Source organism: Aphidius gifuensis, linkage group LG4, assembly GCF_014905175.1.
Source record: "Aphidius gifuensis isolate YNYX2018 linkage group LG4, ASM1490517v1, whole genome shotgun sequence".
Taxonomy (NCBI): Eukaryota; Metazoa; Arthropoda; class Insecta; order Hymenoptera; family Braconidae; genus Aphidius; species Aphidius gifuensis.
The window spans coordinates 14,108,185-14,131,028 of record NC_057791.1 but is presented as its reverse complement, the minus strand read 5'-3'; the positions used below and the strand labels follow the sequence as shown (position 1 = coordinate 14,131,028).

Here is a 22,844-nt window from a genome sequence, read left to right as displayed (position 1 = left end):
AGGAAAAGGAAACTATAGAGAAAAAAAAGATAAAAAATACAGTCGCACATATATATGCCTCTATTAATACATTCGCATATGTATATAAGAGTTTTGATAGAAAATATTAAAATTAATATAATAATAACAATATTAACATTAATATTCAATAAAAATAAACATATGTATATTAATACATTGTTTATAATTTAAAGTTATTGATTTTAATTTTTTCAAGATTAAAGAGAATACCTTCGAAATGTTATGTATATTTTTTTACAACAATAAATACATACTGTTCATTAGAAAAATATTATTACTGTTTATTTCAAATTTTTTACATATTGAAATGTGATATTTTTTATAATATTGATAGGCAAGTGTACATTTCAACTTATGAAAAAACTATTTATTAAATTTTTTTTTTTCAATTAAAAATTGACTTCAATACTGTATTGAATTTTAAGTAAACTTTCACGTCCAATATCATAAACACAATTACAAACTTAATAATTATAAAAAAGTGTAGTAAGAAATCATTAGTCAGCATCACTGTCATTTAAATCATCCTCTGATAAATAAGAATGCTCATCTGAAAATCAAAACATAAATCAAGAATTGTATAATTAAAAAAATTGATAATACCAAAAAATTATCTAAATAATATGCATACCATTATCATAATCTAATTCTGGTTGAATAATAACATCTTTTGTTAACTGCGGTAATTGTTCACCCTCGAACCACACAAACTCATATTTTTCAGTGCCCATTGTCCAACCATTACCATCAGGTTCCAATGTAGTTGGATTTTTCAGATAAGCATTGTTCCAAATACTTGCTATGTAATTGGCACGTAAGTATTGTTGATACAGCTCGTTTCTACAAGGTGGTAAATTTGATGCATCTATATTTTTTACTATTTTTTTAAATTTTTCTTTTGTATCACTTGGTTTATAATTTTTCATAAATTCAATATACCGTGCATCATTTACTTTTTGAGCATCAGAAATACCATATAAGTCACAAATAAATTCTTCAATAATAGCAAAGTTTTCTTGGTTTGGAGTGTCTCCAAATGATGAAAAAGCTTTCTGATATTTTTCAGATTTTATCATAGCTTCAAAAGGTTTTATTTTACCTCTTCCAAAAAATGCTGGGTTATAATCACATCCAGTGAAAGCATGTAACCCTGGCAATGCTGTACACACTGACGGAGTCAAAACATTTTTCATCTTAGTAACATTGATATATCTCGATGTATTGCCTGTACCAATTTGCATCCAAATATTTGAATTAGTTTTTTGTCGACTCATGTTGGTCAGCATGATCACTAAAGTGTCAGTGTCATTACACTTTAATAATATATTACAAGGTGTACGGATTTTCATTACATGGTGAACCATTTTCGTATTTGCTTCCTCATGGAGAGGACATTCCAATTCTTCTTCTTGATTAAAAATTACTTCATTATCTCTACAGAAATAAGAATAACATTTTTCATGGTTAACATAAATTGATTTATTGCCAATTATTTGCCTCATTTCTTGTGAAGACCAATAACTTATTAAAAATTCAACCAATGCATCTTTAAATTGACTATTTTGTAATTCTTTTTTAAAATCAGTTGTTCTTGTTTGATCTGGTCCAGATATAATGTATGGAGCTTCAAACCCATCGTTTAATTCACGTTCAATATTTTTTATTGATGGAGAAAAATATTTGTCAAAAATAACGTCAATTCTCAATGCTTTATTTCTCACTACCATTTGTAAAATTATTTTGGCCAAGTTTCCAAATGATTTAGGTGCATCAACAATTTGATGCAACAAATCAAAACCATCAATGATTACTGTTGAAAAATCTGGTAAACGAATAGTTTCTTCGTGTTTTTTCATATGAATTTTAAGCTCTTCTTCCAAACATTCTGTTAAGGTAGACTTTTGACACTTATTTATTTTACCATCAAGATGACATAAAGACATAGGCACTGGAGTAATAGGAAAACAAATTACTTCTTTGATATCAACATCCAATTCTAACGAAATATCCAACAAACGTCCAAAAAGATTACGTTGCATTCTGATTTCTTGAACTTTATTAGCAACTTTTATTTTTTTTTTAATATTTTCAGATGAAAAATTAAAAATTTGGTTTTTTTTAATTGGTTGTTCTAATCGATCAGGGTTTATAGCACACTCATTTATAAATTTTTCACGTAATTTCCTTCCACTTTCTTCGACAGATAATAAAAATTGTGTTGTTCTATTTTTTGCTGCTTTACCACTTGATATATTGAATAATAAATCTGTTTGGATATTTAAATCAAATGGATCCATGTTTTTTTCAAGTGTAGTCTTAAACTGATTCATTGTGTTAATATTTTTTTTTATTTTACTTAATTCTAAATCTGATAATACGTTTTGTTTTTTTATTAATCCAATCGAATCATTCACATGTGATATTATAGAAGAAATTAAAATTTTACTTTTGGCCCAACTTTGTCGACAATCAATTGAATTGTTGAAATGACTTATTTCAGTAAGTCGTTTTCCAGCATCAGCATTTATGGTTTGTTTTAATGTTATATCATTTGGTTGTCTTGAATATGGTTTATGTGTTCTTTTGACATTAAATGAACCTTTTTCAAATTCTTCTTTTAATCCAGGATGAGTATTATCAACATTACACAAATCACTTGTATACTGTACCAACCAACGAGCATAATTGAGATTGTTCATACAAAAAAACAAGTTATTTATCTTTGGTAAAATGTATTTATATAATTCAAAGTCTGATGTACGAATACTTTTAGATAAAATCAAAGAATAATCAATTAATTTAATATATGTCATGTAAAATTGAGGTGTTTTGCCATATACACCTGCTTCTGTGTCTTCTATATATTTCGAATATTCTTTAATTATCGAGCCAATTGATCCATTTGGATTTATTAAATCAAAGTTATGTTCATCAATAACATTTGTCAACTCGTTTATCATATGTATGTTAACGTCAATTGCTTTTCGTTTTAAAAATGATTTAAAATGTAAAATTTGTAAAGCCAATGAAGTAATTGGATACAATCGCTTACATATTTTATAATCCTTTCCACTGATAAATCTACCAACAGAACTACTTGCAATTATTCCACTTTCAACCATTATTGATGTTATACCACAATCTTCATGAAATTTTCCTATTGCATGTTTAAAAGCCATGTCAAGATCAAATCCCCCCATATGACAAAAAATGTTTTGAAATTTTTCTTTATCACTTGATAATATTTGTCTTGCAACTTGCCAAATAGATAAATCATATGTCACTTGGATATATTTTTGACGTAATTCTTCAGCAATTTTTACACACTGTTCCAAGGTATGATGTACAATTTCTTTTGATGTTGGTGATTCATTTATTGGAGTAATATCCCAAACTTTTTGTAACATTGTATCATCACTGTTAAACCAACTATTAAATTCCATCCACATTGGTAAATTTTCAACTCTCATAGCATGGCTAATGACCCACAATAAATTGAAATTAGAATGAAAATTAATTGTTTTTGTACAATCAGTTACTTCGTCTGGAATCAATGCTAATTTTTCACTCATTCTTGGTATTTTTAGGTATTCAGCAATGTCAAAACTAATTCTTTCAGATGATTTTCTTTTTTTATTTACTGTTGAAATAACATTTGTATTTATTGATGTATCATATTCTTCAAGTGTACAACTGTTTTCTGTAGTAGCTGGTATTGATGTATCATCTTCTTCGAGTGTACAACTATATTCTGTAGTAGCTTGTATTAATGTATCATCTTCTTCAAGTGTATAACTATTTTCTGTATCATCAAATGTACAATTATTTTCTGTAGTAGCTGGTATTTCATTATTATATAGATTTTCTAATTGCATAGATTGAAAAATAACACCTTGAGTATCATGTAATGTATCTTCACCACTAGCTGTTTCAACAAATTTATCAGAATTATTGAATGCAACTTCAGTGCTTGAGGAAGGTACCAAAGGTATACCAGCTGGACATAACTGCAATCTCTTTATTTCTGCAGGTGTTAACTGTGTCTCTATTTCTTTTAGAATTTTATGAGAACAACAGTGACCATATTGGTTTAAAATATCAACCACAGCTCTACCATTAGCTTTACTCAAAATTTTAAGGCCTAAAGTTATGTGCTTAGAGGGTTTAATCCTTCCATTTGAAGTTGTAAAAATCAAGTCTTCAGCAATAGCATCAATTTTCGTCATTTTACTTAAATTTGTTTGTCTTTTATTTACTGAACATGTAACTGTCGTAATAAAACTTTCAAGATTTTCTGGTATGGAACACTCACCATTCAAAATATGATCAACTGTTACACCTTCAGCTGGTATTTTTTGTGTTTGCATGTTAAAAATTTCTTTTCTAATGATAACAGCTGCTTTTTGAATTATATCCTTGTCTTCGAGTATTTGAAAAATTTCATCTTCAATTATATTATCTGATATAGGCACTATTATTTTTACTTTAAATTTAATTATTATCTCAATTTCAGCACCAAGTTTTTGGATAATTTTATTTTCCAAATATCTCGCATGATAACTATATGTATTTTCGTTAATTGATAATTCAGATAAATAATCTTCAAAAGATCTTAGTACAGAAGACAAAAGCATTGGTTTTTTTTTTTCAATTACTTCACACTCAATTAATTTTATAGTTTCTGTAAAAGCTTTTTTATAATTATTTTTATATTCCATAGTCGGAGTAATCACAGGATCTTCCATAGATGCTTTTACTGCTTTGTCATATTTATACTTACATGTATGATGGTATAAAAAATTATCATTCTGCCTAGAATGTATCAATTTACGTAAAATACTTTCATTCTTAGTCTGTTCAGCATTTTTTTTTATTTTCATAAATGACTCAAAACTACATTGAACAAGTTTCTCTCTTTTTCTATTTAAATATTTATTTTTCTTGTTGCAAAATAAACATGTGAGTAGATCAGATTCAGATAGTTCATCATCAACACTTGTAATATCACTAGAAACATCATTATTGTTAAGACAATTATCTTGTGCTTCTGATGATGTAGATGCACAAGGTTCATCAGGTACATCATTCAAATAATGTTTGTGCAATGCAATAAAAGTTTTTGAACAAGAAGGATGATAACCATCTTTTTCATTGGGTTCAATTGGAAAAATAACATTATTATATTTCAAATTATGAAATTTTCTAGCTCTTAAAATTTTATTCCATCGGTTTAATTTATCGAAATTAAAAAATTTAATTTTTTCATCTGCGTCTTGTAAACAAATCACACACTGAGCTTCAATGTGCTCCATAATTCAGATAATTTCTTTTATATTATTTTATGTTTTGTTATTTTGCATATGATATTTTTGTAATCTGTAATAAAAAAAAAGTAATAATTTTAAATTAATGTAATATAATGACTATTAAAAGAATGAATATTATCTTTGTATTTACATGAACTAGATAACTAAAAACATTATTTGAGACACGTATTTCACTAAAAAATAGCTTTTTTTTGTCAAAAGAAAAAATAAACATAGTATTAAATAAAAACTCAATAATAAAAGATAATAATTTACCTTTAGATTGATTCAAAGCTCAATGAGTATCAACATGAGGATATAAATTTTATCTTGACTCCCAACCTGCAAAAAAAAATTATTCAAAATGAATTAACATCAGCATATAATAAAATAATTCCCAGATAACAATTTGTTGTATCATACCGGTAAACACAAAGGAGTACTGGTAATGTAAAACTAGTTACCGGTATTTTATTATCAGGGAAAATATTAATATTTTTTAAATAAGTTGAATGAAGAAAATAATTAAGAAAGATATTATTTAATTTTTATGTACTCATTTGTTTTTGGGTTGAATATATATATATTTTGTATCATTGTTTAGAGACATATAAAATTAAAAATGTAAAATTATGACTACTTTTTATTGGAAAAAAAATTTAAAATATAAAATTTATTACAAAATATATACATTCATACCTAAGTTAAACTATACATAATGTTAATGATTTATTATGAAAGTTAAATAATTTATTTTACTTACATTAAACAATATATTTTTTTCAAATTTCAACAAACATGTAGTGACAATCAGTAGGCACTGTGGAGGTTAAACACGGTAACCATTGACTTGTTTATCTTTTTATATTGTTTCCATTTTTTTAACTTAAGCACGTTTATTATGCACTATCACTGTCACTTACAACATCTACTTTTAATAAATAAAAAAAAATAATGTATAAACAATTTATAATTTTATCAGAAGCTACACAAATAACTTGTTTTATTAATTATTAGCAAGAAAAATTTAAGAAAGTGAAGCTACGCCGTATATTTTTTATCTTTTTTTTCTCTATAGTTTTCCTTTTCTAATATAAACTCCCTTCCATCGCCCAGCTGACTGCAGCTGACTGCCGATGAAGTATGAACTCCCCACCACTCTATGGAGAAACCGGCCTAAGAGTACGGCGACAGTTTTCATGTAAACCATGAACTAGGCAGAACTAGGGTTGTTAATTTACCGGTGTTTTATTTTTTGAGCATTTTTAACCGGATTTTATACCGGTAATAAATCATTTTTAACTAAAAAAGGCAGAGCTTACCAGAGCCAATCACCGTTCGCACGGGTGATTTCAAATAGCTTACTTCATCTTTAATGTAGATATATTAATAAATTAATAATTAATTAGTTCATTTATTATTGAATTTATTAATTTATTATTATTTAATATAGAATAAATGGTTATTCCTTGTTTTATATTGATTAATGAGTATATCAATTAAATTATTATTGCAAAAAAATTTTATTATTCATTAATTTATTTATATTAATTTTTTTCCTTGATATTTTTTTTTATTACAATAAATTGCATTTATTCTATTTTTGTTAAATAAATAAAAATACTGAAAAATACCAAAGAAAAGCAGTCGCTAAGAAAAAGATAAAGCTAATAGGAATTAATGTTGCTTACCACATAATTGCTTTGGTCACATTAATTCCTTAGCTTTATCATTTTCTTAGTGACTGATATTTCTTGGTATTTTAATTTATCACCAAATAAAATTAACGCAATAAATATTCGTTAATTTATTTAAAAATAAAATCAACGAATATAAGATGCGCACTATGAATTGGCGCATGTTTGTGGCTCTGTCTTTTGGTGGTTAAAAACAGTTGAAATTTTTTTTTTTTTTACCGGTAAAACATTCAGACTCACACCCCTACGATGAACAGTATTATCCAGTATTATCTCTAAAACTGTCGCCATACCCGCCGTACTCTTTGGCCGGTTTCTCCATATTATTTTCGCGCCCCTCTGTAATCCCCATACCGCTCAGCCTCCGCATTATACTACAATTCAAATTTTATAATTTAATTTTTAATAATTTTTTTTTAACACCTTTACCTTTTTTTGGAATAGGGATTTTTTTTAATATTTAAAATTAACATAATATAATAAAATCATAAGTGTTTGACAAAAAAATATGTAGTTTTAAAAAATGTTGAAAAGTATATGTGTATGCACATAGATATTGATGAATACAAATTAATGTTTAAAATAAAAAAATTATAATGATATTATACGGTTATCATTATTATTAATATTATAATTGATATTGCTATCAAACATTATTATTGATATTTTTATTAATATTCGCATTATTATTAATATTCTTATTAATATTACATGGAAAGAAAAGCTGTAGAACACCCAGAGCAACCACCAGCCCAAATTTTGCATACCGAACTGGGAAGTCAATTACCGGAAAGAGAAAGTTTAAGAAAAATCAGTCACTATAGAGATGCACACGAGACGAGACGAGACGAGATTTGATCGAGTCTCGTCTCGGTCTCGAAAAATGACCAAAACAACAGTCTCGTCTCGGTCTCGTCTCGAGTAAAAAAAATCGGAGTCTCGTCTAGTCTCGGCTGTATATAAATATAAAGTGAACAAAAGTAAACTTTTTTTTTTATTCTTGTAATATATGCATATAAAATATTTTTTTTTTCTTTTTTATTCTTTTATAACGTATGAGTACTTTATTAGTTTTTTTTTCAATTATTAATTAACAATGAATATTGCATTTATTTTAACTCAAAAATTACGTATCGATTGTACTAAACAACAAACAAACAAAAATATATAAAATGAATATAAATTAATAATGAATAAATCAAGTTTGAATTAAAAAAAAAATGCTTATTTATATAATTTGATTTAACATATATAATGAAGATGTTCTTTATTCATTTCGTACGTCTAAATCAAAATATAATTTACCATTATTTTTTTAAATTAAGCTGGATTTCAATTTAATTTTTATTCATTTTATATATTTTTTTGTTTGTTTATAGTTATTATATAGATGCAATATGTATAAGAACTTCATACTAAAAAAATTTAAGAAACAACCAATCAGCGACTACCTGAAACTCCTTACAATATTCAAAACAATTAATAGGAAAAGTTACTTTATTTCATTTGCTAAGGAAATCAAACTAAAGTTTTTGTTTAAAATGAACCCAAACATGCATTAAAATTAATTAACTTTATATTTTATAATTACTCGAAAGCACAAAATTGGATCAGATCAACACCCTAGAATCTAGTTTAAAAAATTAAGAAACTAAAATTAGTCCGTGACACGGTGACAAGGCTCTCCCTTATATAAAAAAGGCCACACGTCCAAAAATCACTCAGTTCATCGTCACATCCAAACCAGCTATTCAGAACTAAATACTAATAGAGTCACGGATCCACAGTTATGATTGATTAGTAGCTAACAACTGCTCTCTGATTAAAAAAAATTAATTTAATTGACTTAGCCAAACAATATATTTATTATTTTTGATAATACTATGAAAAAAATTAAGGCGAGACCCTACCGGGTTTTTTGATATTATTATTAATATTATTTTTGATATTATTGTTAATATTATCAATGCTATTATTATTAATAAAACAAGTTGTAGTAATTTATCATGCTTAATTGTTTAAATATTCTGTTATACAGATTGATTCATCTGATCGAGAAAATTTACTGTATGAGGAAAATCTTCCCACATCTCAGAGCTCTTCAATTCGAACGTTTCTCAATTCACCAAAACTACCCGAGAATCTAATTTTTGGTATTATCAATCAAAAAAACTCAGTTGATATCTAAAATGTCAGCAAAAAATCAACCTAAAAGCCATCTTTCTGTGAGTAATTTGGAATTTTAAAATGTATTTCACTTGTATTATGTGATTATTAAGTAACTAACCTATATTTTTTTTCGACAGATTCAAATTCAATTGCAGTTACTTCAAAAAACTCAATAACTGATGATAATTCAAAGGATTGTGAGCCCCATACTTCAATCACAGTCATCACTGAAGAAAAAAAACTACTGATCAATCGTGTTTGACAATTCAAAAAGTAACGAATAAAAATGTTAGTCGAAATCTAAATTAATTAAATACTTGTGAATAGCATTGTATGTCGTACACTGAGAGAATTTTTTCGCGGTTTTCACGGTGGGATCTCTGTAAATTTTTGGGGTGGCAATGTTGAAATGGAATCAATTAACGAAATGTAAATTAACGACAATGTGAAAACCACTGTGAACATCCCAGTAAAAACAACAGGATATTCACGTTGTGGCCGGCAAGTTCTGGTGGATTACCGTACAGATTCCCGAATCAAATTTTCCAAAAAATATGTACCCGAATCGACATTCCCGAATGTACTTTTTCCGAATAACAGTTCACCCGAACAAAATTTTTCCCGAATAATTTAAATTTTATTCATTAAAAATGGTTGTCTGTTCAAGGAAGAATTGAAGGGATATAGTGTCTGGATATAAAGACTACAAAAATGAAGACAAACATGTATAATTCCTACGTGTTATCGCGCATAATATTACTTTATAAGTGTAGATTATTAATAAATATCTATTTTTGTGAGATTTAAAAAAAAAAATTTTTTCTTTCGGTATTTGGGTCTTGGACACTCAGGAAATTTGATTCGGGAAACTGTACGTAAACCTTCTGGTGACTTGGGTGACCCTGTCCGCGAAAATTCTCTCAGTGATTATTTTAGTGACAGTCAATGTTTATTGCTCCATATTAATGGTGAATTCCATTTTGCCATTGTTGAATTAAAGGAACTGTTGTTTTAGTCAGCCTATTTCGCTTCTTCTTGGTCGAGGTAAATTGCATTTCCTTTCAAAGTTCAGTATCTATTTTACAAAACTGTTAAATGCATTGGTTTTGTTTATTAATTTGTGCATAAACAAATAGAAGCATAGATAATTTATGAAACTATAATTTTTATACAAAAATAATAACGTAGTTTAAAAAAGAAATAAACTTTGGAATGGAGTGTGATTTACTTCGATCAGGCAATAGCGAAAGAGGCTAACTAGACCGACTGTTCCTTTAAATTTGCGATAGCAAAATGGAACTGACAGTTGTTATGGGGCTTTAAATATCGACTGTTACTAAAATAGCTTCGAGATATGAATATCTATTATTATTATTATTGTTTGTATTTATTACTATGTAAAAAAAAGACATGAAAGCCAAAAATGGCTTTCTGTACATTGACAGAACGTGTGTCCAATTTTATGTGGCAAAATGTGTTTAAATCTATTTACAAATTTTTTTGATAAAAAAAAAAAAGTTGATGACTGAAGAGCGTCATTCTGGTTTAAAAATCATTTTTCCTCCAGGTAAAAATCAACCGCTGCATATTCCTAAGGGCTCAACGGGTTGATTTGATGGATGACTGTAGTTGAATGGCTTTTGCCCGATAAGAAATATGTCGTGGGTTTGTTTCTTATCGTGGTCCTTTTCATAAATTCAACGTTCTCACTAATAATCACCATCAGAAGACAATGGGGCTTCCCGTGTTTTGGGTGCTTGTTTGTGATAAACCATTTTTTCACAAAAAAAGTGGGCATACGTTTTGACTAAACGGCAATGTATAATATTTTTAGTATCTCAGAATTTTCAGATTCAGATTCTGAAATTTTTAAAATAACAAATTGTACACTGAAGAAATTTGTTAGCTGGAGCAGCTATCCGAAAGACTGGTCATGTAAAAATCGTTATTGTTGAAATCTGGCTAGCCAATTTCCCTACAATACGGTTTTCCGCCTTTAAGATAGTTGATGCAGCTGAATTTTTTCAGTATATTTTATTTTATATAATACTATTTTTCACGAAAAAATATATGTCTTGGGTATATCCTGAAAATTTTTTAGGAAAAAGTAGCACGCTTTCATAGTGGTCTTACTAAGTAATGTTTGAAGAAGCCTCATGCGATCAATTATTGAATATTTTCCAAAAAATACATAACAGTAAGTTAGGCTTCAATAAAATGGTATGCCGTTGTTATTTTTTCCTGGAATTTTTAAGATATATCCAGGATATATATTTTTTCGTGACATACATTACGATTCTACATGCATATTCACAAGTATTCACATGTATAAACAAACATATTTTTTTTCGTTTTAAATAAAAATTGTAATAATTATCTATATTTGATTATAATAATTAAGAAACAAGTTACACCTAACAAATCATATATTACTGAGAGAAATCTCAGATTTTGATGAGACGTTCGCTTCTTCAGACAAGAAGGCCTTTTTTGATTGAAGTAATTTCGTCACAATAATTTATTTTTTTGCGCATAGTACTCAACAGTTGATAATCGGAAAAACAATTATATTTTGGAATGGGAAATAGATGGTTCAATGACGCCTATATTTTACGACCACTCCGAAATAATTTAGAACAAAACTGTCGCTTCTTCACCGAAAAAGTGTAATTCTTATCTGAGAAAATCCACTGCCTTCGATAAGAATTTTTCTTCTATTTTATAACAATTTTTTTATTTTGACAAGTAGTACAGAGTCAGGAGCTATGCGATTCAAAGAGAGATGTACTAATTTCATATTGAAAAAACGTGCTATCACAAAACCATTCATGGGAATTATTATTTTATAATTTAAGAAGCTTCACTCTTGCGACAACTTTTGTTTGGACAATATCTAAAATATTTAATATTTACTTATTAAATTTAAATTTTATAAATTAATTATTAAATCAAATTAAATAAATAATAAAATCAATTGAACTTTTACGTTTCTAATAAATAAAATTTTGAAAGTGAATTTAAATTTAATAATCTTTGTGCTAAAATTTTTATTTTTTCCTTTATAAATTTACTGTTCCTAATACTATAAAATAATTAACTGTGACATTTCTCCGAAGTGTTGTTTTCTGTGCTTCGAGTCTATTTTACCGTTTGGATTATTCAAGACTACCAACATCAAAACTCAAAAGGCGACCATCCAGATTGACACGCTCTCAACAATATTGGTTTCAGATTATTCTTACATCAAAGGTACATCTACTATAACACACATTCCCTCCTAACCCGTTATCCTGTAGGGAATAACAAAACAAGAGGATTTTATAAAATTAAGTTAAATATCAGGCTCATCAATCTATATTATTTTCAAGTTATTACCATATTATTTTTCTAGTTAAACATTCTTCTTTTTTTCTTGTTATTTCATAGTAAATATAAATTAATTAGCCTGGTACGTAACAAAATTGGTGTCAGAAGTGGGATATTGTAATGTGTAACATAGATTTTTAACCTCAGTGCAGAATAAATTTTTTTTTAGTTAGAAAATATTTTGGGTACACTATACACTATTACATAAATTTTTTTTACATATAAAGAAAATAAAAATATTCATATATATATATATTAGACCTGTCCAAAAAAACAGAATTTTTTTTATTGTACCCTCCTGAAGTCTATAAATTTGTTCTTTATGATGACACAAAAAAAAAAATTAAAAAAATTAAGGATTTTTTTTGAGCCTGCTCATCGGGTTTTTGTATTTCCTATTTGATTAACACGCGCGCGTATGGCTGTTTATCTTTGACTTTGCATAACTCAGTCAGTTTGAATCCTAGAAAGTTGATATTAGTCTCATTTTGTAGCTTATGAAAATACCTTCAAATTGTCACTGTACATTTTTTTTGTACAGTTTTTTGTTTTTTCGTCTCAAAAAAAGCTTGAAAATCATGATTTGCAATTTAACTGCTAAACATATTTTATTTAACATGAAAATTTTCTTCTCTATCAAGCTCAACAATTTTATACTTTCGAATAATAATACTTATCCTACTAATAATAATAATAAAATACGTTTACAAGTCAAATTGCATATATACCTATAAAGTCATGATTTTTGAGGTTTTCTTGAAACAAAACTATTAACAGATCCTAAAATCAATCTAATTGCTAACAAAGAATTTTCATCTTTTGATGAGCTAGAAGTATTGCTCCGTACAGTTACATACACGGGAAAAAGTTTCGAGTCACTTTGGAAAGAACTATTCACCGTAGTGATGAATGATAATGAGAATGTTGATGAGTATGGAAGTAGAGTATTAAAATTGTATAATGATTTGATTGATTGTAATGAGGGTAACAATGATGGTTTTGGAACAATGAGTAAATCTATTATTGAAGAAAGAACCATACGTCAATTTATTAAAGGATTATTGCCTGAGGTATGTTTGAGAGTTGAATGTAAAAATATGGATACTACAGAATTTTGAAAGTGTAGAATAATACCCAAAAAATTTATAATGAATATATTGACAGTTTAAAGCTTAGAAAATTAGAAGAAGTTAAAACCGAGCAAGCAAATAAAATCGAGAACCCGTCGGAAGTAATCACTGAATCAAATAATAATTTTTCTTATAATTTTTCAAATCAAAAATATAATAATAATTTTTCAAGAAATAATAATAATAATTTTAATAACAATTTTAGAAATTATGAACAAAACGAATCCATCGTTTCAAGTCAGAATATTTATTTAAATACGCAAAAAAATTCAAATGTAAATTCACCCGAGATCTTTAGTTCGAATCCAGTTGAGAACACTAATAATAATATAAAGAATTCATACTATAATTCTTATATGAAAATTCAACAAATGGTTATTTACAAAAATCTTACAATAATAATTATGACTTTTATAATTTTAATAATTCTTATGCGCCAACAAATGATCCAATTAATAATAAAAATTTAAATAATAATGTTTATAATAATAATGGCTTTATGTCATATGATATTAGTCAAGATGAAAAAGATTATAATACGAATAATAATTTAGTTTGTGGTTTTTGCCAAAAACCGAGACATGATATGAATAATTTTTTTGCATTACAAAATGCTCAAAGAAAATGTCTTGAACGTCAAGCTCGAAAAAACGGGGATGGGCCGGCGGACCTAGAGGGAGGAACACAAAAATGGCCAATACTTCAATCAGATCAACTAATACAGTCAAATTAATTCCAAAATCAGATATAAATGAAATATTAAATTCAATTACTGAAATTGAAAATAAGAATAATACATTTGAAAATAAAAATGATATAAACCTAAATAATAACTCCCTTGACGTTAGTGGGCTGCGGAAAATCTTTTACCGCGATCAATTTTTTTGGATTTGGTTTTTCACCATGTTCAGTGATTACGTGGCCTAAATACAATATCTCTTTTTGCAAAAAATTACGTTTGTCAGGTTGAAATTTCAAATTAGCAGCTCTAAACCTCTCGGCTACTTTCTTTAAGTTATCCGCGTGCTCTTCTAGGGTTTGTGAGTCAATTACGAGGTCGTCCATAGACATAAATACACTGGTTCTCTGTAACCCTCTTACAACTTTATTAGCAACTCTCTGAAAAATGCAAGGTCCATTTTTGAATCCATAACTAACACGTGTATATTGATAATGGTTTTAAGAAGTAAAAAAAGCAGTTCTGTGCTTATCATCTGAGTGGATTGGAATTTGATGAAGGCCGCTCGCTAAATCAGAAGTCGAAAAATATTTAGCGTTGCCCAATTGATCCAGAATATCCTGAATGTTAGGCAAAGAATAAGCATCCCCGATAGTTTTTTTATTCAATCCTCGATAATCATTAACTAACCGAATTTTTTTTTCACCATTATAATAGTAGAAATGGGCTGTCAAATCAACGTCAGGCCCGACTCAATATCACGGAAAAAAATTTTTACTCAATTTTACTATATGGTGCCACATTACCATAGAACTATCTTTTGACTATTAAAAAAATTTAATATTATTTAAATTAAATTTATTTTAACGAAAAAAAAAAAACAATTGTAGTCTTGAAAAATTTAAATGTACCATATAGCGATTATGTCATGTTTTTTTTGCTATTTCCCGATGAAAAAATTACAACGCATAAAGAAATATTTACAGAAACCAAATTCAAAACTTAAAATGATCCAGCCTAAAAATTACGTTACACAAGCAAAGAATATTTTTTTTTTTTTTGCTTTGTATATTTCTAAAATTTTACTTTGTTGTTGTGGACAAAATTAAAATAATCTAATAAAATCCGCAAACAATCGAAAAAGCTTTTTTCAAGAGCTAAATGAATTCCGAAAAATGTTCAAAGAAAATCTATAAATTATTTCCACTAATAGTCTTACTTCTCTAAAGCTCAAAAAAACTTGGAGAAACATTCAGAGAAAATTTCAGAGCTATTATAACACACGGTTGACTTTTGGAGAAGTTCCCGAGCAATCGGAGAAGTTTCTCCGAAGACCAAAAAACTCGAAGAAAAATTGAGAGATAACTCTGAAATTATTTTCTCGAACGGGTCAATTTCGTAGAAATTGGCAGAGATCCGTAGGAATTCGTAATAATTCGTTAAAATTCGCTAAAAATTGGTAGAAATTCGTCGAAAATTCGAAGAAATATTTCCACCAGGGGTACCGTAGTAAATATTTGATTTCCTTGGAAATCCTGTAGGTGTCACTAACAAATCCAAAGTGTGGCAGCCCGCGAGTAGAGTGGGTATAAGCAGAGTGAAACCATAGATGATTTTTACCTCGGAAGTGAGGGAAACCGCTTATTATACCCACTCCATATGGCGAGCGCAAAATGTTGGACTAATAAAATCTAGAAAATTTCAAGATAAGTTTTCTATCAATATTGTTTTTAAAAATGAGAAACAATTTTCGGAAATTTTCTAGAAAATATGTAATAAACATTTCTGGAAATGATTTCCAGAAATTTTCTATAAAATTTCAAGATAAGTTTTCTACCAAAATTGTTTTTAAAAATGAGAAACAATTTCCGGAATTTTTAAGAATATATCTAGTAAATATTTCCAGAAACTATTTCTGGAGATTTTCTAGAAAATTTCAAGAAAAGTTTTCTATTAAAATTGTTGTTAAAAATGAGAAACAATTTCCGGAAATTTTCCAGAAAATTTCGGGTAAATATTTCTAGAAACGATTTCCGGAAATTTTCTAGAAAACATTTCCAGAAACAATTTTCGATAAATTTCCGGAAATTTACCAGAAATGCAAACTGGAAATTTGTGGTAATAATTATAATTATTAATTAATTAACAAATAATAAATTGAAACTCATTTACCAACAAATACCTAAAAATGTGGATCGTAGTATCGTACGCAGATATTATTAATTAGTCATTTTTATTTAGAAAAATTGAAAAAAATCTTATGCACTTGATCATTAAATATTTTTCATAAAATACATAACAGTTAGTATTTTTCGTATTTTCTGGAATTTTTAAGATATATCCAGGATATATATTTTTTCGTGAGACATATATTACACAAAAAAAGGTTTTTAACATTTCTGGCTCTGGCAACTTTAATAATCATCTTTATATAAAAAGGACAAACATCATCGGTCTTCCGGACATTTGATTGGTCGTTTTTCTTTTATTTTATTTTTTTCGTTAGCAACAAAAACAAAAATTGAGTGAAACGTAGTTGTTTTGTCGCTAACGAAATAAATCGAAATAAACAAGAGTGATCTTCGAGGATTAAATGTCAATAAAATAAATCGATTCTTATTTTATAAAAAATCAGTTGAAAAAATATATAGGGTTTTAAAATGATATCGAAATAGATTAGCTGTATGTAGAAGAAAATCAATAGAATACACCTCAATTGTGTAATCATTTTCCAAAACTATAACATAAAATACATCGGCTATAAGCAAAAGGAAATCTGAAGGAATGCATCTGACCTTAACTTACAGCTTTTTTTTCAATTTTATTCATTACAAGTTAGATTTAGACAAATTAAAAAAGGATTTATCATCTGCGTTCAGAGGAAAATCTGAGGACGTACACCTATCCTCGACATACCCCAAAATTGATTAGATAATATATATGTATTTTCATAGTGAAAATAGTCTTGTAAAGAATTTTTTTTTTATTTTTAGTAAAATAAAGGATAACTAAGTAACGCTATTAAAACTATATCGTGAAAATCGATAATAACACGTAAATTACAATAAATATTAGGTTGAAAAATATGGAGACAGGCGTGCGTAGCGCGCCAATGTGCTCGTTTGAGAAAAAATCAGAAATATACAAATTAAAAAGATTGAAAATACGTTGCTTTTGGTTCTAACACGAAGTGTCACTGACAATTACTTTAGAAATGAAAGCGTTTTTTAACTTTCGGTAGACAAATTCAATACATAGGTGACGCGCGCGAGTGGAAATTTCAGTCCGATTCGGATCCAGGTCGGATCCGGTTTACCTGATTACATATCCGAATCGGATCAGGCTGGCTGGATCCGATTTGGACTGAAAAATTAACGCCGGCTGAGCCGGATCGGATCCGGCGAACCGGATCCACGGTTACACAATGGAGTCACCGTGGCCAAATCGGATGCAAATTATGTGTCTGAAATTTTTAAATCGGATTCGATTTTTGCATAAAAGCGGATCCGATTTTACATCTAAAATCGGATCCGATTTCAATCTTAAACTGGATCCGGGTATATTTAAACCGGATCCGAATTTTTGTTTAAAAATTTTGATTTAAAAAAAAAATATGTTGCTTTTTCAATTATTTCTTTTTAATAATCATTATTAACAATATTTTTATCTTAGAAAATTCAACCTAAATGCTAAAATTCCGGATTTTAGGGATTGATCTTTGAGCTATTCTGTTCAAAGAGTCGGAACTCTATCCTATTGACCAAGGCGGTTTTAAATCGGTGAAATCAAAAAGAGTCCTTTACAAATTAGTAGAAAGTTATTTCAAAATTACGTAGAAAAACTTGATACACAGTAAAAAAAATTTAATAGTCGTTTGTAATTTGTAGACTTCAGTCGTTTGTCAAATTTTTGTTTGTTAATTTAACAAAAAAAAATTTGTAAAATCATTTGACAAATTTTATTTGTTAATTTTACAAACAAAAAATTTGTAAAATATTTTTACAAACTCCGTTTGTTAATTTTACAAACTCCGTTTGATAATTTTACAAACAAAACATTTGTAAAATGTTTTTACAAACTCCGTTTGTTAATTTTACCAACAAAAAATTTGTAAAATGTTTTTACAAACTCCGTTTGTTAATTTTACAAATTTCGTTTGTTAATTTTACAAATTTTTTTTTGTAAAATCAATTTGTAACATAAAAATGAAGAAGATTTAATGTAAAAATAAGAAGAATATCACGAAAAATCTTGCATACGGTCGGATTGATTCGGACGATGTGTGTTTTATAAGCGATAATGAACTTAACACGTGAAGTATTTTTTCTTCAAAAAACAAATAAATAATTATTAAATTATAATTATAATAAATCAATAATTCGTGTTTTAATGACTTCATCAAGTAAGTTAATTTAAGAGTGTTATAGAAATTCCCTTCAAGGTTATTTATAAATGTTATTTTATATTTTTAATTAATTCTTAATTAATAACATAATAACAACAACTTGTTGACAATATTTTTCGAAACTACTTACTTGATAATTAATTAATTGTTAAATATCAGGTAATATTTAAGAATATGAATGGATTAGAAAATTTCCTGATCAATGTCAATTCTCGAATGTGCTTTTATTATTGTTCAGTATAAAAAATGAAAAAAATGGGTACAGCTTTCAGAGCATTTTAATATACTGATATCATCCACAAAGTTATTACTGACTATCTAATTTTTTATTTTATCAAGCAATTGAAAGAACTACTCATTAATCACTAATATGGAGATGAAATATTTGAATCATACAATGATTTTGGGATATTTAACAAAAATGTAGAAAATTATGACAATAGTCTGACCGAACTTATTTTTATTATTTACGTGTAATTATTCGTACTTTAAAAGAATATAATTAATAAACATATATTAAATAGGCAATAATTATATTTGATAAATAAATAAAGTAAAAAATGAAGTGTTTTTTGTGTAAATCAACAAAAAGTGAAAGTATTTCTCTACACAAGTACGTATACATATAATTGTAACCTGCAAATATCATATAATTAATACAGTATTAAGTATATGGTAAATATTCATTTATACATGCATGTCAAAAATAATTTAATAGTGTTTATTTTTTTGTTTGATTTTGTGTTCATTTTTTATCGACATTGTATTTTAAGTTATTGTATTTAGTTAAATGTAAATAGGGAAATGTTTGATATAGTTTATCACACTAATTTTTGAAATTAATTTTTTCTTCTTCATTTACAGATTTCCAAAAAAATCTAACTTACGTGAAAAATGGGAAATCGCTTGTGGATGCGAGGAAATAAATGTAAATAATCTCTTTATATGTTCACAACATTTTACACCAATGCAAAAAAGAGTCTCAAGAGGTACTGGAAAAGCAGTAACATATATCGACCAAAAAGCAATTCCTTCAATCGGAGTACCACATCCACCTGAAGAGATTTTTTTAAATGAATCTGTTTTACAAAACAATTTTGTTAACAACGAGTCGTCAGCTGGTTGTTCAAAAACAAATTCTTTAACTACCGATATAAGTGAAGAACAAATTGTAATTGATTGTAAGTAAATTAATTTAATACTTGATAGATTGATGTCTAGAAATAGTTCAACATTAATATTTAATGTTTTTTTAATTCAGGTAATACAGAAGATAATGTCGAAGTATTTATTGATAATCAAGAGTCATTTCCATCCAATTCTTCTCAAGATACGAGTAATAAATATGAAGAAAGTTTAACAGAGATTGACCAAGAGATTATTCAAGCTGGTAGAGAAAATGATGTACCACAACATCACGATAAGATTTTGCTTGATACTCTTAATAATAATACTGATATTAACATTATTAGTAAGTTATTATATTCTTAAAATATTTTTATATTCTAAAATAGAATATTTTTTTTATTTTTTTTAATGTCACTTTGTTTTTTATGATTCATCAATTTTTTGTTATACTTAATGTATTCAGACTCATATAATTTTTTTTTATATAAAAATAGGAAATGAACACAAATACTCAGCCGCGGTAAAACGTCAACGTAAGGAACCTCTTTTCCCATCTCAAATTGAATATGAAGACTTTATAGATGATCCAAAGAAAGCCAAACGTTTAATAAAGATGATAATTGAGACAGATCGCAAATATCGAGAAGAAAATCAAAAACTAAAAAAGCAGATTAAGTATTACAAAAAAAAATATGGAAGTGTTCGACATATGGTAAATGATTAAAAAAAGAAGAATTTGTGTACACTAGGAAATGAAGAGTCAATCACCTTAACGTATCACGTTGGTACATGAAAATAAAAAAAAATGACTACTTGTCCACACACTTTGCATCATCATTTGTTGAACAGTCTGTTCTTCATATTGCTGGTTACGTATCGTACAAACCTATAACGACAGCTGTTGATTGTGTTATTTGTAAAAGCCATTTAATTGGTGGTAAAATGCTACTTTTAAGTCAATTAAAAAACTATATCGTAAAGCAAAAGATATATCACAAAAAAATGAGTGCATTTGATCAAAATTTACCAAACTCATCCAGTTTTTTGATCAACAATATATAAAAAAATATTTCATAATTCATCATTATTATTTTTATAATTATTAATTAAGTATCATTATTTATTATTGTTATATTTGTCCTAGACATAATTATGAAACATTGATAAATAATAATATACATATACGTATATATTTAATTATTTAAGATCAATGCGTTGTTATAAATGTTATTGTATGATTCAAATAAAATATTTTCAGCTTAAAAATATGTCTATTTAATTTATTCCTTAATAAGAATGATAATAATAGTTGAAATAATTTGATTATTAAAGTATATTAATAAATAATGAAATAAATAAATGAATAAGGAAACATCAATAGTAATATCATATGCATCATATATTTATTATAAATGATATATTATATCACATTCATTGTGTGGCAATTAATATAAGAATAAATCAAATATTAATATAAAAATACTGTCCAGCAAGTAAATGGACTATCTTCTATCTTTATTACATTTAATTGGACGAAGAATCATACTTTATCATCATTAATAATTCTTATTGTCTAGGAATCAAATCCTTGCTTGTTAGCTGTTTTATCGTCTCTCGTAAACTTTGTATTTTTTCTTTGTAGTATTTGTTTTGTTTTGAAAGTAAACGAAATTTCTTTGCAGACTCCTCTGCTTGAGTTTTTATCAGCTTTAATGTTCGATTGCCTCTTCTGGGAGTGCCAAAATCTGTCAATTCAACTTCCTTGATATATAAAGGTTCAAAGCGTCTACGTTTTTTTGGAGGAACAGGATTTTCATCGGGATCTAAAAATTAAATTAAAAAGTGAAAAATAATGTGAATACACATAATTTTGTTTCAATAACACTTACTATCATGGTTTGTATATTCTTCTTGACTTTCATCACTTTCAGAATCTGGTGTAGTGTCTAAAACAAAAAGTATAATTTATTATTGTTGATAATACTTCTTGGTGCTTAATAATGCACTTGAATTTTTCAAGGCATACAAACTATGTATTTGATTCTAGTTATTATTGAGGAACTTACAAGATATATCAACATCACAACTTGTTGTTGACACTGGCACTAATTTTTCTTGGCTAGATTGACTAAAGTTACCATTTGAATCTACTAGTGGTTCCTTATTTGTCATGTCGATATTATCAGTATTTATTGATGCATCAAGTGAGCACTGAACATTGTCAGATACAGTTAACACTGGCGATGCACATTTTTGCTGATTTATACAAGATAATTGTGGTGGAAATGGAACAGAAATTGAGGGTACTGATCCACTGGCTAGCTTTGTAATTGGCTTCTGTTTATTACCAAGAACCTTCAGTTTAATATCTTCATGAAAATGAGTAGAACAAATACGAAAGCTAAACACATCAGTTAGGGCATTGATCCCACACGCTTGTTTCCATCTTAAACATAAGCCAGAATCTTTTGGAAATCTGAAAGACAAAATTTTTAAATATCAATTTAACAACGTCAAACAAAAATATATTGACAATACGTAATAATCATATACTCAGCTTATTTTTTTTTTACTCTACTTTGCACTCAAGTTTTTGAATTATTAACAAAAAACAAAAACAATGACTTTTTTTTTTAAGTTAAATTATTTGATTGATTTTTTAAATTTGAAAAAATAAGTAATAGCAAATAAACAATATTACTTACTTATGAAATGATAATTCTTTATGTTTAGTTGCAGTCTTACTACACAAATAACAAATGAGCTTTACCATGATTTATAATAATTAATCGAAATATCTGTTTATTATTTATAAACTTTTTCAATGTAAACAAAAATAATTTTGGACAGCTGAAAATAACCTTTAGATTTTAACAGGGTTGACAACATGTGTAGGCCTCCATGCAACAAGCTGCAAATTGTATATGTGAGAAAGTTAAAATA

At 27.3% G+C, this 22,844-nt stretch overlaps 3 protein-coding genes across 4 annotated transcripts; 1 reads left to right on the top strand and 2 right to left on the bottom strand.

Moving 5' to 3' along the window:
* Nucleotides 1-281: 281 nt before the first annotated feature.
* LOC122855121 lies at nt 282-6,451 on the bottom strand. Its single transcript, XM_044156287.1, has 4 exons — nt 6,091-6,451; nt 5,604-5,669; nt 653-5,397; nt 282-571 (listed from the first exon to the last, which is right to left on the bottom strand). The coding sequence occupies exons 3-4, from the start codon at nt 5,331-5,333 to the stop codon at nt 519-521; spliced, it is 4,734 nt and encodes a 1,577-aa protein (XP_044012222.1). The 5' UTR covers nt 5,334-5,397; nt 5,604-5,669; nt 6,091-6,451; the 3' UTR covers nt 282-518.
* Nucleotides 6,452-19,201: 12,750 nt separating this feature from the next.
* Nucleotides 19,202-21,167, top strand: LOC122855120. 2 transcript variants are annotated; one of them, XM_044156286.1, is made up of 4 exons: nt 19,202-19,448; nt 19,638-19,954; nt 20,035-20,244; nt 20,396-21,167. In XM_044156286.1, exons 2-4 carry the CDS (start codon nt 19,741-19,743, stop codon nt 20,623-20,625), a joined length of 654 nt encoding a protein of 217 aa, XP_044012221.1. In that variant the 5' UTR covers nt 19,202-19,448; nt 19,638-19,740; the 3' UTR covers nt 20,626-21,167. The 2 variants fall into 2 exon arrangements, with proteins under 2 accessions (XP_044012221.1, XP_044012220.1); XM_044156285.1 differs by having other exon boundaries at nt 19,214-19,386; nt 20,396-20,975.
* A 117-nt stretch (nt 21,168-21,284) lies between these two features.
* Nucleotides 21,285-22,824, bottom strand: LOC122855119. The gene is made up of 4 exons (XM_044156284.1): nt 22,607-22,824; nt 21,968-22,377; nt 21,791-21,847; nt 21,285-21,724 (listed from the first exon to the last, which is right to left on the bottom strand). The coding sequence occupies exons 1-4, from the start codon at nt 22,672-22,674 to the stop codon at nt 21,468-21,470; spliced, it is 792 nt and encodes a 263-aa protein (XP_044012219.1). The 5' UTR covers nt 22,675-22,824; the 3' UTR covers nt 21,285-21,467.
* Between the last annotated feature and the right edge of the window lie 20 nt (nt 22,825-22,844).

What these genes read in the sequence shown, in the direction of transcription:
- LOC122855121 (XM_044156287.1), bottom strand. Translation starts at nt 5,333, where the DNA reads ATGGAGCACATTGAAGCTCAGTGTGTGATTTGTTTACAAGACGCAGAT. An exon ending in AGAATTAGATTATGATAATG is followed by an intron (nt 572 to 652) that starts GTATGCATATTA and finishes TTTGATTTTCAG; the next exon opens with ATGAGCATTCTTATTTATCA.
- LOC122855119 (XM_044156284.1), bottom strand. Translation starts at nt 22,674, where the DNA reads ATGGTAAAGCTCATTTGTTATTTGTGTAGTAAGACTGCAACTAAACAT. An exon ending in AAAGAATTATCATTTCATAA is followed by an intron (nt 22,378 to 22,606) that starts GTAAGTAATATT and finishes TTTGTCTTTCAG; the next exon opens with ATTTCCAAAAGATTCTGGCT. An exon ending in AGAATATACAAACCATGATA is followed by an intron (nt 21,725 to 21,790) that starts GTAAGTGTTATT and finishes TTTAATTTTTAG; the next exon opens with ATCCCGATGAAAATCCTGTT.
- LOC122855120 (XM_044156285.1), top strand. Translation starts at nt 19,334, where the DNA reads ATGAAGTGTTTTTTGTGTAAATCAACAAAAAGTGAAAGTATTTCTCTA. An exon ending in AGAACAAATTGTAATTGATT is followed by an intron (nt 19,955 to 20,034) that starts GTAAGTAAATTA and finishes TTTTTAATTCAG; the next exon opens with GTAATACAGAAGATAATGTC. An exon ending in TACTGATATTAACATTATTA is followed by an intron (nt 20,245 to 20,395) that starts GTAAGTTATTAT and finishes ATATAAAAATAG; the next exon opens with GAAATGAACACAAATACTCA.